We start from the raw sequence: 16,752 nt of genomic DNA on the forward strand, positions 1-16,752 counted from the left end.
ATAAAACTAGATTAGCATTAAATTATGGCCAATTGAAGTGGTTTGGTTACAAGAGAGTTCTGGCGAGTAGTTGAATTGCATTGAATTTGATTAGAAAAAAAAGAATTGTATTGAATTTGAGAAGTCTGTATTGTTTATCTGAATTTATTTAAATGAAAGTGAAGTTTATGGATTAAAACCAAAATAAAAGAAATAAGTTAAACGTATCTCAAAATAATCCATAAAAATATTATTATTTATAATTCAATTAAACTCAAATTATCTTATCTGAACGTCTCAACGTAGGTTAAAAATTTAAAATTTTATTACGTACAAATAAAGTTACGTATTAATTTGTATATTAATATTAATTTTTTTATATTTAAAATTTAAATTAATATTATTTTTAATAAAAATTATTTTTAATTAATTATATTAAATTAATATATATATATTAATAAATAATTATAGTTACATATAGATTTTTCCAAAAATTTAACTTATAACAGAAAATATCTGGAACGGAGTCCTGCAGTTATACCTGTTTCTGGTTTATAGAAATTATTTATTATTTTTAAAATACATGAGAAAAGAGAAAGAAATTAAAAAAAACAAATATAAATTCCGTTTACGAAAACGGAAAACCCCACCTCTCTCTCTCTCTCTCTCTCTCTCTCTCTTCTCTCTGTAATCGCCCTGTGCCTCACACCTCAACAACTCCTTTTTCTGCGGTTTCACTTTTCTCATCAACTCTCTGTCCAAGTTCGTCTTCGTTGTCTTCTTCTTGTACTTCGTCCTCACCCTTGTAGCGTTTTCTATGTACTCGCTTCGATAGGGTTTCTTCGCCATTTCCAATCAGGTCCGTATATCTCTCTCGCTCAGATTTATTTATTTATTTTTTTAAATTTTACCATCTGCCATTATTTAAATCTCGATCTATGCATTCTGATACTGTATGTTTTCATTGGATTATTGTTAGATTGATTTTAGGTTTCCGATTGGAAGGGCTTATTTGTTTTTCTATGTTTTCTGTTATCTTATTGAAGTCTGATTTGGTTGGGTTTGTGATCTTGAGCTTTGTTTAGTTGCGGGGAAACCTGGGGTGGGGGAGAAGTCAACGAGCTATAAATTTGGAATCATAGAACGGCTCCTTCGAGCTTGGCAAGTTGTAAATGGAGGTTTCCATAGTAGTACCGTGTTTCCTCATCTGAGAAACGTAGCATTAGGGTTTGTGGACTAACGAAAGGGAAATTTTGATAGATTTTCGACTTAGGGTTTAGGGCAGGTTTTGATTATGCATCCGAAGTTATTGCTAGGTTTGCGTGCTGGAGTGGCTGTATTGTTTTCTTGGAGTAGATATTTGTGAAGTCATGAATTGCTGCTATGCTGTGATTAAATATATTGACAATTCGGCGTTTTATTTTGCAGATTTTGGTTTTGGGCGAAGGAATTACGGTGCTTCAGTATGACTATGAGCGAGCGGAAGACCATTGACCTAGAACAAGGATGGGACTTCATGCAGAAGGGGATCACGAAGCTGAAGAACATTCTAGAAGGACTGCCTGAGACTCAGTTCAGCTCTGAGGACTACATGATGCTTTACACGTATCCATTCCTATGCTGTTTTCTTGGTTCATATGTTTATTCTCGTGATTTATTGTAGTATGCGCTGAAGTTTGATGGAGATGGTCACAATATTGTTATTTTTCTTCATTTTATGTGCAGAACCATATATAACATGTGTACTCAGAAGCCTCCTCATGATTACTCCCAACAGTTGTATGATAAGTACCGGGAATCATTTGAAGAGTACATAACTTCAACGGTGAGGCACAGTTTGTGTGTACATACATGTAGTTTCATGTATTCATGCTCATTTGTTTGAATTAGCCTGGCTTTATTGACTTAGCGAGGAATATGAAATGAATGTTTCTATGGCAAGAACTGATACCTAGAGTATCATGCTGAGAATCAGAGGATTGTGTGTTTTTTATGAGCAGTTATGGGATTGGATGTAATGATTACTAATAGCAGATTAAATGCCTTGTGTAGAATTTAGGAAGACTTGATTCTTCCTTTTTATTCTCTGTGAGACAACATATATTTCAGTTGATTCTTATTCTATGGAACGTTTGATAATTGGTGTTCTACTTATTTTCCTAATTTACATCTTGCTGGCATAGAGGGAAGGCTATTGCAATAGTGAGTTGTTGGTGGTCCTCCTTTGGCATGAGGTGTTTAGCATAGTGCCTTTAATTATTTTAACTATGAGGACCAACTTATCCAAAAATAACTTTGACACGAGGATTCAGGAGTTGAAAAGGATTAGGACCCATGTTTCATAAGAGCAGATAATTTCATCCAGCTCAACCTTCATTAATGTTCAGTCATTACATAGCATTCAGCAGAGTTGGTAACTATTTATTGTGTTTGAAGAAATTTTTATCATAATACAGGAAGCTTTTTTGTCTGATAATACAGGAACCCTTTGTTGAGATAAACATGTTCTATATAGATTTGATATAGATTTGAATTACCAAAGGTGCACTTGTGGGAAACTCAAGATGTTGTTCCCAAACACATGGTGCCAATAAAAAAAAAAAAAAAAATTTAATTGAACAACATATCAATGTATTCATAGAATGGATCAAGAATGACCTTTTACGAGGAAAATTTGGCAGTTCTTATCACCTTTGGAGTTGCTGTTACATTTCCGAGTGAGATCATTCCTAGACAGGAGATATGTTTGTTATTTTTCAATTGGTTTGAATTTTCTCGTTACTCTTGTTTTGCCCTCTGTCACATGTCAAGTAAAGCTTAGCTTCATACTTTGGTTCCTTTTTCCCTGCAAAAATGGAATCAGGGAGTATTGATAAGGTAATATTACAAGCGTAGGTGATAATGTGAGTGGTCTTCCTTTTTTTCTTTTCCCAATTCTTGCACCATTTTTTATAAATAAAAACATATTTCCCTGGAATTTAATCTTATCACTGCTCGATATAGCTCTCTTGGACCAATTCTATCTTTTAGGTAATTGGTTGCTACTATTATCTCAACAGATAAAGAAAGCTTTACTGTTCTTTGAAAAAATATCAACCACATTATTAAGTGGTTGGCTTGCGAGAGTAATATCATATGCCAGTGTTTTCTGCATACTTATGGTGTACTTGGACCGTGTCTTTACGTAGTCTTAATTACTTATCCATGGCATGAACTTTCATGGATTTCTTGTATTACTAGACCATCATATGAATAGGTAACACCCTTTTATATGTCCATGTACTTGGGCTCTTTCCTATTTTTATTTTCAATAAAGTTTTGTTTGCAGAAAAAAAATACTTATCGAAAACATAAATAGGTGTCTTTTAGCTATTTATTAGGCGTGAGGAAAACTGTGGGGAAAGGCCAAATTAGCATATGTATGGACATTTGTTTGGACATTACCTCATTAATAGGTGAAGAATTGTTTTATTTTTTATACATCAAGATAAGTGTATGTATATAGAATTCTCCTGCACTTCTCTTGTTATTGACTGTGATGGCTTCTTTTTCTTTACAGGTATTGCCATCTATAAGAGAGAAGCATGATGAGTTTATGTTGAGAGAGCTTGTGAAAAGGTGGGGTAACCACAAAGTTATGGTTAGATGGCTTTCCCGTTTCTTCCATTATCTTGACCGATATTTTATCGCTCGGAGGTCACTTCCTGCCCTTAATGAAGTTGGACTTACTTGCTTCCGTGATCTGGTATGTCATGACTGAACTCTTATGTGACGTTACATCTTATTTTGTGTTGAATAGATCAGTCTTGTTTTCACTGCCTCTTGATAATGGATTACCTCATGTTTTAAATGAAACATCTTCCTGTCTTTCATCCAAATCGGTTTCATTTTCTTCATGAGATATATCATATAGTGATACAGAGAGCGGATTCATTTTGATTTCAGGTCTACCAGGAGTTAAATGGAAAAGTAAGGGATGCTGTAATTTCTCTGGTATGTTCTTTTCTTGCCTATATATACACTACACTTGTATAGTTCTGGAACTAGTTCACTTAAAAAATTCCTTTGACATCAGATTGATCAAGAACGCGAGGGAGAGCAGATTGATCGAGCTCTGTTGAAGAATGTTTTAGACATATTTGTGGAGATTGGAATGGGGCAAATGGAACAGTATGAAAATGACTTTGAAGCAGCAATGCTTAAAGACACTGCTGCTTATTATTCGCGGAAAGCTTCTGTCTGGATTCTAGAAGATTCTTGTCCAGATTATATGCTGAAAGTAAACTTTATATGATTGTGTTATATGGTAATGAGTAATTTCTCCATATGCTGGATGATTCTAATGTCTATTGTTAATTCTAGGCTGAGGAGTGCTTGAAACGGGAGAAAGATAGGGTGGCTCATTACTTGCATTCGAGTAGTGAGCCAAAGCTATTGGAGGTGTGAACTGTTTTTTAATTTTTGTTTATGTATATCCAGCTTTTTGGTGTGGTAATCCTATTAGTGATGCCTTATTATATTAGTATAAAGTTTATTAACAGTATTAATTTATTCTTACACCGTCTTTCTGTTCTTATCACAAAATATGTAAATGTGGCTGCTATGTTATTGTTTTTTTTGATAAATAAACAAATATATTGATCAATGGCAAAGCCAGAATTACAATACTAACGCCCTAACTAGGTAGGCACGTTAGAGATAAGAAAATCATGCATGGCCATGCCATTAAAATCCACAGCAATGGCCCAGTTACAAAGGGTTCTAAAAAATAATAGTTTAAGCTCCTCCACTGATCTTGCCTGGTCCTCAAAGGTCCTCTCATTTCGCTCCTGCCATACAACCCACATGATGCATAGAGGGATCATCTTCCAAATAGCTTTAATTGGTTTACTACCCCTTATGTTAGACCAGCTGGCCAGCTCCATCTCCATAGTTTTGGGCATCACCCAAGCTATATCTAGTCTCAAGAATACCTCGTTCCAGAGGGCCCTTACCATATCACAGTGTAACAGGAGGTGGTCTACTGACTCTCCCCCACTTCTGCACATACAACACCAATCTGCGATGATAATCCTCCTTTTCCTCAAATTATCTGTGGTGAGAATCTTCCCCTGGGATGCAGTCCAAACAAAGAAAGATACCTTAGGTGGAATCTTATTTCTCCAGATTTTTCTCCAGGGACACGTAGAAGGGGGCACATGGGTGAGTGCCTTATAGAAAGATCTTACTGAAAAGTTACCTTTGCCTGATAGTGACCACCACAAAACATCCTCTTGCTGGCTATTTGGCCTTATGGAGTATATGAGGCTGTAGAATTCTGCGAACGTACTTAATTCCCAATCTTGTGCAGCCCTATTAAAATTAATGTTCCAAAGAAACTGGCCCCCCTCTAACTCCATAACTTCTTCCACTGAAATATCCTTATCTCTAGCCAACTGGAACAGAGAAGGATACAAGTCTTTTAAAGCCCTACTGGCACACCAAACATCTCTCCAAAATTTGATCCTTGAACCCGTACCGACACAAAGCTTTACATGACGATTGAAAACCCCCCATCCTCTTCTGATGTGTTTCCATAACCCCACTCCGTAAGCTCCCCTTACTTCTCTAGTACACCACTCCCCCCATAAACCACCATACTTCTTCACCACCACCTGTTTCCATAGAGAGTCGTGTTCCTGGGCGAATCTCCACAGCCATTTACCTAACAGCGCACGATTAAAGTTCTTTAGGTTTCTAATCCCCAAGCCTCCCCCAGATATAGGGCGGCACACATGTTCCCACTTAACGAAGTGGAACTTGAACTCCTCCCCCAAACCCCCCCATAAGAAATCCCTTTGGAGCTTCTCAATGCGAACCGCCACACTTGCTGGTATTGGGAACAGAGATAAGAAATAAGTAGGTAGATTAGAAAGTGTACTCTTTATCAAAGTAATCCTACCACCTTTTGACAAGTACAACCTCTTCCACCCCGCCAGCCTCCGCTCTATTTTTTCGATTACTGATTCCCAAATCACGGGCGCCCTCGGGGCACTCCCTAAAGGAAGTCCCAGATAAGTCATAGGGAAAGAGGAAATCTTACACCCCATCGTTCTCGCAAGATGGCGAATATTAGAAACTTCCCCAATTGGCACCAACTCTGATTTTTCCAAATTCACCTTTAGCCCTGAGACAGCCTCAAAGCAGAAGAGTAAGGTCTTTAGCACTTGCATCTGATTCTGCTCGGCTTCGCACAAAATCAGTGTATCGTCTGCAAACAAGAGATGAGAAATGATAACCGTATCCCTGTCTGGGTTGCCCATTGAGAACCCTTTTAGGAATCCGTTTTCAACCAAAACCGAGAGCATCCTACTTAGGGCCTCCATAACTAATACGAACAGTAGTGGTGACAAAGGGTCCCCTTGTCTCAATCCACGAGAACTCTGAAAAAAACCAACTGAAACACCATTTATCAGCACCGAGTACTTTACCGTAGATATACGCCAATGTATCCACGCCCTCCACCGAACCCCAAAGCCACATCTCCTTAACAAATGTAAAAGGAAATCCCAGTTAACATGATCATAGGCCTTTTCCATGTCTAGTTTACACAAGATCTTTGATTTTCCGTCCTTCAACCGACTATCAATGCATTCGTTGGCAATTAACACCGCATCCAGGATCTGTCTGCCTTTTACGAAAGCATTTTGAGGTTTCGTGATTAGCTTCCCCATAACCTCACTCAGTCTAATTGCAAGAACTTTCGAGATTATCTTATACAAACCTCACTATGTTATTGTAACAAGTGCTTTTTTCTTCCTTGCAGAAAGTTCAACATGAATTGTTGTCTGTTTATGCGACCCAGCTGCTTGAAAAAGATTTCTCTGGATGCCATGCGTTGCTTAGAGACGACAAGGTACTTTGTTTTTCTTTTTTTAATTTTTATGATGAGGTATCCGAGATAGACAGCAAGGTACTTGATGATCTATTTGATCATTTGAGTATTTTTGTTCAGGGTATTTGAGAATTAGGCGATTATTTCTGCTTTTTCATCACTTCTTTTGGGTATGTCTAAGGTGGAAGATTTGTCAAGAATGTTCAGGCTTTTTTCTAAAATACCTAAAGGTTTAGATCCTGTTTCCAGCATATTTAAGCAGGTTAGTAGCCTCCAACTTGGGTTTAATCCCTTTTTCTTCAAGTTAAAGGGGGCCACTTATGTGTGAACACCTTCCTTCCTTCTTTCTCTCATTAAGTTTTTAAGGTTTTCTCTGCTGTTTTGTAATGCAGCATGTTACTGCTGAAGGAACAGCCTTGGTCAAACTGGCAGAAGATGCAGCAAGCAACAAGAAGGTCCGTGCATTGAATCTTTTTTCTTTCTTTTTTGCAATAGATTATTTCATTTTCTTCTCATAGATGATTATAAGTTTTCAGATTGAGTAATGCTACTCATCATCTATTTTCTCATCATCCCATGATGTGGCAGTAGATGATTGGAGACTATTTATTATATTTCACTTGTGAACTTATCATTTAATGTCGCATCATGGGATGATGAGAGGATGATGAGAAAAATGATGATGATGAATAGATTTTTTCTTTCAGATTTATTTTGGGGACAACATGCAACACTTCCTATGAAATATTTCAGCCACATACGGCTTTCCTTTTATAACATTTTTATTGATTAGTTATTAAAAAAAAAATATTATTGAAGATTGCAAAGGCTTAGCCCAATTACAGGCTTGTACTTTACTACAACATTTATGACTGGATATTTTTGGTTTGCTTGAATTTTTTGGGTGCCCTCACATAATTTATGTGGCACTTGATTGTGAGTCATTTTCTTGCCATTTGTTACTTGGTAAATATTTAGAATGCCTTATATACTTAGTGGGTATGTGGAAGGAAAGTTAGTCATTAGAGACGCCTTAAGCTATGTAATAGTTTGCTCCTTGATTTTGAGAGTTAGTTCTATTTTGCTAAATTTGAAAGTTTTGGAGACGTGATATAAATGTGGAAATGTAAGTACAACAAGTATCAATTAAGGTTTCTGGTGATCACTTGTTACAACAGCGTAGACTCAAAAAATAAAGGTTCGAGGCAGAAAAGTTTGAATAAGACTTTATGTACATTCGAAGATATTTGTTTTAATTAAGAGACATTATCAATATTCAGTCCATATTGTGTATGTTCACCTTAGCTTTCTTGGTGAATTAGTTGACAGGTGCAATCTTTGAAACTCTATATCATTCACAGATTCGACAGCCGCTAGTTGTAATGAATGATTTTAATCGTACAAAAACAATGAGGAGTGATATAAGCAATCTGATTTGATCAAGCAATTTAAAGGTGCTAGGGCTAGTTATAGCTGAATTTTCATTCCTTTTTCCCCCCTAAAATCAGAATTCGTTACATTTTGAGCCTCACATTAAATGCCACATACCACCTCATAATTAGTAACAGGCAATATTTCACAATTTAACTCAGTGTAGATTGATTTAGGAAAATGATCACTAGCAATTTCGCATATTTAGACCTGTAACTTATTATGGACCATTGTTTCTTTGACCATTGCATGGCACCACTTTTCTTTTCTTTTCTTTTCTGCACTGAACTTGTCAGGCATGCCATAGTTTGAACATTTCTTTGCTATAATTCTCACTATTATTTTTATTTATTTATTTTCACAGGCAGAGAAAAAGGATGTGGTTGGTTTGCAGGAACAGGTAATTGTATGAAGCTTATACTTATTTGTGTGGGCTGTTTAATGATTGAAAACTGATCTAGGTTCTGCTCTACAGGTTTTCGTTAGGAAAGTGATTGAGCTGCATGACAAATACCTTGCATATGTGAATGACTCTTTCCAAAACCATACTCTCTTTCACAAGGTTTGTATAAGAAAATGGCTTCAAGGTTGTAATGATCACAGTTTACTTATCAAAAAATAAAAAGAGGTTGTAATGATCACAGCCATATGTTTCTTTGCATCCAATTTTCTGTGTTTCATTGCAGGCACTCAAGGAGGCTTTTGAAGTCTTTTGCAACAAGGGTGTTGCTGGGAGCTCGAGTGCCGAGCTACTTGCCACTTTTTGTGATAACATTCTTAAGAAAGGCGGGAGTGAGAAACTGAGTGATGAAGCCATTGAAGAAACTCTTGAAAAGGTCTACCCTGCTTTTGATGAGCTATTTCATTCAACTTCTCATAGATATTTTTTAACTTTATAATTTTTTTTTGAATAAGTAACTTTATAATTTTCTACTTATCAAAAAAAATAAGTAACTTTATAATTTTCTACTTATCAAAAAAATAAAAATAAGTAACTTCTAATTTTCTTGTTGCCTGCAGGTAGTAAAGTTGCTTGCTTATATCAGCGACAAAGACCTGTTTGCTGAATTCTATAGGTATACACTCCTATTTTCAGATGACTGGTCACCTTTGATTGATCATTTTACAATTTGAAAAGACAATGATGATTGCGATATTTATATCAGCAACAGAAGCTTGTTTACTTGATTCTGTTGATATATAGTCTTACTTTTTCAGATGATTAGTTTCTCTAGATGATAAATTATGTTGCATGATTGATGCCAGGAAGAAGCTTGCTCGACGGCTTCTTTTTGACAAGAGTGCTAATGATGACCATGAGAGGAGTATTTTGACTAAGCTTAAGCAGCAGTGTGGTGGCCAGTTCACCTCAAAGATGGAGGGAATGGTCAGTTGCCTTCTAATCTTGCGGCAATGAAATTTTAAAAATGTTAACCAAATCTTTTATATTTTGATGAACCCAATTTTTCATCAGTATTCCGATATCCTATAGAGCATTTTCATTTTATATTGTTATTCTTTGTAGGTCACGGATTTAACATTGGCTAGGGAAAACCAGACCAGCTTTGAAGAGTATCTGAACAATAATCCACATGCAAGTCCGGGAATTGACTTGACTGTAACTGTTCTCACTACTGGCTTCTGGCCAAGTTACAAGTCTTTCGACCTCAACCTTCCACCAGAGATGGTACTATAGAGATCTTTTGTTGATATGATGAAATGCTGATTGTATCATAGAAATCACTAACATCCTTTCTCTTTTCTTCTCTACTGTGTAGGTAAAGTGTGTTGAAGTTTTCCGGGAATTCTATCAAACCAAAACGAAGCACAGAAAGCTTACATGGATATACTCATTGGGTACTTGTAACATCAGTGGGAAATTTGAACCCAAAACTATGGAACTGATCGTGACCACTTATCAGGTGATATGTTCAAGAAATATTGTCTTGATTATGTGAATGCTTTTTCATGGGTGTTTCTGCTGTGGAAATCTTTTATGCTAATATAGAGTTTCTTCTGGGACAGGCTTCAGCCCTGTTGCTATTCAATTCCTCCGATAGGTTGAGTTATTCGGACATCATGACTGAATTAAATCTGACCGACGATGATGTTGTTAGATTGCTCCACTCATTGTCATGTGCCAAATACAAGATTCTGAACAAGGAGCCAAACACGAAAACAGTATCTCCTACTGATTCCTTTGAGTTCAACTCTAAGTTCACTGATAAAATGAGGAGAATCAAGGTACTGAGATATTGATGGAATATCTTCCTGTAGTTTTGGTTCCCCATTTTCTGATTGATTTCCAGGGATGATATATCTATTCAACCAAACTCACTGTTTGCAAAGCCCAAAAGAGAATTGAGTTCTTTATTGCTTTGTTTGACCTGCAGATTCCTCTTCCTCCTGTCGATGAAAAGAAGAAAGTAATAGAAGATGTTGACAAGGATAGACGGTATGCTATCGATGCCTCAATTGTGCGCATCATGAAGAGTCGTAAAGTTTTAGGTCATCAGCAGTTGGTCATGGAGTGTGTTGAGCAGTTGGGTCGCATGTTCAAGGTACTGATGCCACTTGTTGTCTGTAGGATTTATATCCTGTTTCTTTATCAGTTTTAACTTGCTGTTGTTTCTTGAAATGCGATTCTGCAGCCTGATTTCAAGGCAATAAAGAAGCGCATCGAGGATCTGATCACCCGAGACTATCTTGAAAGAGACAAAGACAACCCTAATTTGTTCAGGTATTTGGCCTGATGTCGCCGTGTTGACTGTCACACGATGAATTGATGCTATTTACTGCTGCAAATATAGCGAAGAAAGAGGGTCGGTTCATGGTGAAAACAAAAGCATATGTAAATGCCAGTATGTGAGGTGCAGCTTTTGGCGATTTGCTTACGAAGCAGTAGAAGAGAATGCTTGTACATTTTGCCTTCAAAACGAGGCATGGACAACTACCCCGTAAGATTGTGCACCCATGCTGGAGAAAATTGTATTTTGATTGCGTGAATTGGTTGAAAATGCACCCGGACTGACTGATCGGATCCCATCCTGTAATTTATTGCAGTGCCTACCCCCGTCTCACCACTCTAGTTTATGTTTGTTTGTTAATTGTTTCTTATTTTCTTTCTCTTACTGAAAGGAAAAGTAAATCTTTAATTTCACTCCGAATTGCATTTTCATTCTGTTTTTTTTTTTATAATTTTTTTCTTCAAATAGATTTCTTTGCTTGATGTCATATCCAGGGCAACGCACCCAAGTCTCATGCTCTCCGCTTAAAGCCATTTGCTCCCAAAGATTATCGACAACGTCGTGTCATGTTGTCTTGTTATAGAACACACATCCCACATTCAGTGAATCAAGTTCCAATAATAACTGAACTCAAAGTTAACGCCTTATCTAATAAGAGTAACAAAAAATAAAAATAAAAAGATTTCATAACAAATGTCATTTCTGTATTTAGATCCAATCCCTGTTAAATGTATGTGACAGGGAACATGTGATTTGTTACGCGAGTGTTGAAGTGGTAGCAGTAGTAGTAGTAGGGACCGATGGATTGGATGTCTCCGTTTAGGCAGACCAGATCTTGTGTCGTTGAAACCAAAAAAAAAAAAAAAAAAAAAAAAAAGATCGTGTTTGTTTTGTCAATTGTCATTTTGCCCGTTGTCGTCGCTTACCTGCTCTACGCTTTCTTTCCGATGTGTGTCCACGTGCCAAAAGTGCATTGTTTTAAGCAGTACAATTATAATTGTATTATTTTTTTTAGAAAAAAAATTTAATTGTAAGTATAATTGTGTATTAATATGTGCATTAATCTAACGTAATTGGTCAAAAATTAATTTTATTTAAAACAGTACTAATTTAAATTTTGAATATGAATGAAATGTAACGATACATAATTTATACACAATTTTAAATATAATAATATTTTTTTATTATATTTAAACACATCAAATCAAAAGAAAATTCAAAGTAAAATTTAAAATAATATTATTTTACTACATAGTTATATACAAGTTGTTAAGTAGAAGTAAATATTATTTTTCATAAAAAAATTAATATTAATGCGTAAATTAATTCATAACCTCACCTATTCCTAACAAAACTCTTTTTCAAGCCATTTTCACCGTTAAATTGTCAGGAGTTTAATAAAAAAGAGTACGTCATTGACGAGAATAAAGAAAAAAAAAAAGAGTGCCATTCCCTGTGACTGATGAAGAAGCCGTTGAATCAAAATGTCGTTTTTGCCCTTCGGAACGAACTGTCAAATTTTCATACGGAATTTTTTTATTGCATTCAACGGCAACTTCGAAATTGCAACGATATCGTATCCGCAACCTCGGCACATTCCAACGTTTTCAAGTCCGGTTTCTTGAACGACACCTTCACCAGCAACCATCTGATTAATTGCTACGTGAGACTCCAAAAAATCAACGATGCACGTAAATTGTTCGATGAAATGCCCGCACCCAACGTTGTATCGTGGACGTCACTTATGGCGGGCTATGTTGATGCGGGTCAACCCCAAATGGCTCTCAGTCTCTCTCGGGAAATGTACAGAAGTTCGGTCGTGCCTAATGATTTTACTTTTGCTACTATGATTAATGCTTGTTCGATTCTTGCTGATCTACAAGTAGGTAAAACAGTCCATGCGCATGTCGAAATATTGGGTTTTCGCTCTAACCTTGTTGTTTGTTCTTCACTTGTTGATATGTATGGGAAATGCAATGACGTTGATGAAGCTCGACGGGTTTTTGACTTGATGAGTTGTAGGAATGTTGTTTCTTGGACTTCAATGATCACCGCATATGCCCAGAACGCACAAGGCCATCATGCGCTCCAAATTTTTAGAGAATTCGGTGTATTGATGTTGGACCATCCAAATCACTTTATGTTGGCCAGTGTAATCAATGCTTGCGCAAGCTTGGGTAGACTAGTTTCTGGGAAAGTCGCACATGGAACTGTGATTCGTCGTAGCCATGATTCAAATGATGTGGTTGCAAGTGCACTCGTGGACATGTATGCCAAATGTGGATCTGTTAGTTATTCAGAAAAGGTATTCAGGAGGATTCGAAATCCTTCTGTGATTTCATATACTTCGATGATTGTAGGTGCTGCAAAGTACGGACTTGGTAACACCTCCCTCGATCTCTTTGAAGAAATGATTGATAGAAGAATAAAACCCAACGACATCACCTTTGTTGGGATCTTACATGCTTGTAGCCACTCAGGGCTCGTTGATGAAGGCCTTGAACACTTGAAATCCATGCATGTAAAACACGGGATCATTCCTGATGCCAAGCACTATACATGTGTTGTTGATATGCTTGGTCGAACAGGTCGTCTTGAGGAGGCCTACCAATTAGCAAAATCTATCCAGGTAGAATCTGATGAAGGGGCTTTGTTGTGGGGTACACTTCTTTCAGCTAGCAGGCTTCATGGCAGGGTTGATATTGCAGTTGAAGCCAGTAAGCGGCTAATAGAATCCAATCAACAAGTATCTGGTGCATATGTTACATTATCAAATGCTTATGCATTGGCTGGGCAGTGGGAGAATGTTCACAGCCTACGGTCTGAAATGAAGCGTACTGGAGTTTACAAGGAACCTGGTTGTAGCTGGGTTGAGATTAAGGATTCAAGTTATGTGTTCTATGCTGGAGATGTAGCTTCATGTCCACAGGGGAATAAACTTGTGGGTCTGTTGAGAGAGTTGGAGGAGAGAATGAAGGAAAGAGGCTATGTGGGAGGGAGTATAGGGTTGGTTTTTGTCGATGTGGAAGAGGAGGCCAAAGAAGAAATTGTGGGTCTGCACAGTGAAAGATTGGCCTTGGCTTTTGGATTGATAAACATCCCTAAAGGAGTTACAATCAGAGTGATGAAGAACTTGAGAATGTGTAGAGACTGTCACGAGGCTTTCAAGCTTATTAGCGATATCGTTGAGAGGGATTTTATGGTGAGAGATGTGAACAGATTTCATCATTTTGACAAAGGGTCATGCACTTGCAGAGATTTCTGGTAATGATCAACCAATATCACAAAGTTTAGATTATTATTGAATCTATACGTGCATGTATACTCTTAAAATCTACTCCTTAACACAATCAAAATTTCGAAAAAAGCCACCCAAAAAGTTTGACAATAGTCCAATTCCATGCCCATGGTCAGATGATAACCACTTGTACTAGACATGAGATCTTAATTGCATCCAAGCAAAAGATGTCCAAATGATAGAATTTTTACTGACAAGTTCACTTGTTAACATATTCTAGATGTCAAATTCTGCCACATCAGCTAACTTACAAAATTATGAGTTTTGACTTCTTTCTTTCTTCTTCTTCTTTTTCTTTTTCTTTTTTTTTTTTTTTTGTATAAATTTAATGGATTTCACAAGTAATTTTGTGGTTATGCATTGACTTGTAAGTGTTAGAATCACAAATAATATCAGTTCTCTAAGAGATTGGGAATTAGTCTGTCAATGTTTCTTTCTTCTCTATACGTGCAAGACCAGTAATTTGCTTGTGTACATGCTTTTGTTATGTTACATACGGTAGTTACTTTTGCATATTCTATGCACACTCTATTAATATGATTGGCCAAAGTAGTTATTTGTTGAATCCAAGATTTCAAGTTTTATGTAATTATATATTTACACATGGATTTTAATGATAACAAATGAATTCAAAGAATAAAGAAGTCTCAAGCTCAAGTTGTTTACACAATGGAGTCAAGCACATCAAGGAAACAAGCATGAGTAAGAAGGGAACAAGTTCACATTAAAATTATAGAGTAATGTTGTAAATCTCTTCAAAATTCGAAATTAGGATTAATGCTCAAAATTAATATTTTATCATAAAGCATTAAAATACATTTTCCACATGTGCATGAATATTTTTGAAAATTAAATTTGAAAATTTTGAAAGATGATTGATTGTCATCTTTTGCATGTGCATGCCTTGATTAAAGAGTTGAACTTTGAAAATATTAAAGATGATTGATTGTCATCTTTCACATGTGCATGTTTTATTTGAATATTTTCAAAAGTGATTGATGCTTTTTTAGACTTATACAAAAAGTAAAAGATTAGGTTTGAATTTTTTGAAAATGAAAGTGTGCTCCTTTTTTCATATGCAAAAAGTAAAAGATTAGGTTTGAATTTTTTGAAAATGAAAGTGTGCTCATTTTGTCATATGCCAAAAGTAAAACATTAGGTTTGATTTTTTTGAAAAAGTGAATGATGTTGTCTTTGACAATTGAAAAAGATGAACTTTTTATTTGAATTTTTTGAAAAAATGAATGATGTTGTCTTTGACATGTGAATCTTTTTAAATTTAAATATGAAGTCTCATATGCCTATAAATAGATCATTTGAGAGCTTCACATTCACAACATCCAGAGCATACAACATTCATTCAAAGCTTTCATTCTCTATTCTCTAAGCATTGAGCCTTAATCCTTATTCATTTTGAGAGATATAGTTTGTGTTGTATTGTTCTTATTTCACTCATTGAGGAGTATTTTCTGATAATCTACCCACTATCAATTTTTGTATCAGAAAAATGGTGTGTATAACCCTTGTACGTGTAGAAAGTATTCTATACGGGGAATAGTTGAATAACCACTTGTAAGGTGATTGCAAGTGTAGAGGGTGTTCTACACGGATCCTTTGTAGCGGTGTTGTTCAAAGGTGTAATAGGTTTCTATCTTCACCTGAAGGAGGTTGAATAGTGAATTTGGAAATCCTCAAGGGGTAGCTTGAGGCGAGGACGTAGGCAGTGGGGCCAAACCTCGTTAACATACTGAGTTTGCTTCTCTCTTACCCTTACTCTTTATATTTATTGTTATTTCATATTTTGTTTATATTTTATATTATATATTTGATTTATAATTGTTATTTTTTTTAATACAACTCAATTCACCCTCCCTCTTGTGTTAGTCATCTGGGCAACATTATTTTATATTAAAAAAATGATGCAGTCAATCATATTAATAGATTGTAAAAAAAGTACACAAAAATAACTTTCACACGGAATTTTTGGTAACAATATGTGCGCAAATTCTTTTTCTTGTCTGTATTTCACCCTTCTGGGAACATCAACTGCATGCCGTGTGACAGATAGAAAGAAGTTGCCATGTAAAGGGAATTGATCATACAAAGCAGCAAAGACCAAATTCTGGATCTTTTCTTGTTTTCTTTCATCTTTTTTCCCCAGTTTTAACTTTTTTTTATTTGATCTAAATCTGAGCTCACTACTACCTTGGAAATAATTCAAGAATTCTGGTTAACGTTGGAATTGTTCACTTAAGGCACGTGACAGGCAAAGAATTCTCTAAATTTTCAAAATTTCTTATAATTTCATTTCTAAACACCACTTAAACACGAAATACTTATCAATTTTAAATTTTCTACTTTTTCATTTAATCATTATTCAAAAACAAAAACCAATACAGTTTTTCCAAATTTCATGACAAAAC

The 16,752-nt window shown here is 35.9% G+C and overlaps 2 protein-coding genes across 3 annotated transcripts; both read left to right on the forward strand.

Moving 5' to 3' along the window:
- The first annotated feature begins 635 nt into the window (after nt 1-635).
- On the forward strand, nt 636-11,451 carry LOC122300440 (cullin-1-like). Its single transcript, XM_043111103.1, has 20 exons — nt 636-838; nt 1,408-1,584; nt 1,705-1,804; nt 3,539-3,724; nt 3,925-3,972; nt 4,055-4,258; nt 4,342-4,419; nt 6,785-6,874; nt 7,035-7,115; nt 7,246-7,308; nt 8,649-8,684; nt 8,760-8,846; nt 8,971-9,120; nt 9,305-9,360; nt 9,551-9,671; nt 9,810-9,971; nt 10,063-10,206; nt 10,310-10,528; nt 10,678-10,845; nt 10,936-11,451. Exons 2-20 carry the CDS (start codon nt 1,445-1,447, stop codon nt 11,035-11,037), a joined length of 2,235 nt encoding a protein of 744 aa, XP_042967037.1. The 5' UTR covers nt 636-838; nt 1,408-1,444; the 3' UTR covers nt 11,038-11,451.
- A 984-nt stretch (nt 11,452-12,435) lies between these two features.
- On the forward strand, nt 12,436-15,890 carry LOC122300441 (pentatricopeptide repeat-containing protein At4g15720). 2 transcript variants are annotated; one of them, XM_043111105.1, is made up of 2 exons: nt 12,436-14,295; nt 15,833-15,890. In XM_043111105.1, coding segments are annotated over exons 1-2 (1,803 nt in total). In that variant the 5' UTR covers nt 12,436-12,493; the 3' UTR covers nt 15,834-15,890. The 2 variants fall into 2 exon arrangements, with proteins under 2 accessions (XP_042967039.1, XP_042967038.1); XM_043111104.1 differs by lacking the exon at nt 15,833-15,890 and having other exon boundaries at nt 12,436-14,733.
- Nucleotides 15,891-16,752: the final 862 nt, after the last annotated feature.

The sequence above is a fragment of the Carya illinoinensis genome, chromosome 2 (assembly GCF_018687715.1).
Source record: "Carya illinoinensis cultivar Pawnee chromosome 2, C.illinoinensisPawnee_v1, whole genome shotgun sequence".
NCBI classification, from domain to species: Eukaryota; Viridiplantae; Streptophyta; class Magnoliopsida; order Fagales; family Juglandaceae; genus Carya; species Carya illinoinensis.

What these genes read in the sequence shown, in the direction of transcription:
- LOC122300440 (XM_043111103.1), top strand. Translation starts at nt 1,445, where the DNA reads ATGACTATGAGCGAGCGGAAGACCATTGACCTAGAACAAGGATGGGAC. An exon ending in AAGAGTACATAACTTCAACG is followed by an intron (nt 1,805 to 3,538) that starts GTGAGGCACAGT and finishes TTTTCTTTACAG; the next exon opens with GTATTGCCATCTATAAGAGA. An exon ending in CTGTTTGCTGAATTCTATAG is followed by an intron (nt 9,361 to 9,550) that starts GTATACACTCCT and finishes GATTGATGCCAG; the next exon opens with GAAGAAGCTTGCTCGACGGC.
- LOC122300441 (XM_043111104.1), top strand. Translation starts at nt 12,494, where the DNA reads ATGAAGAAGCCGTTGAATCAAAATGTCGTTTTTGCCCTTCGGAACGAA.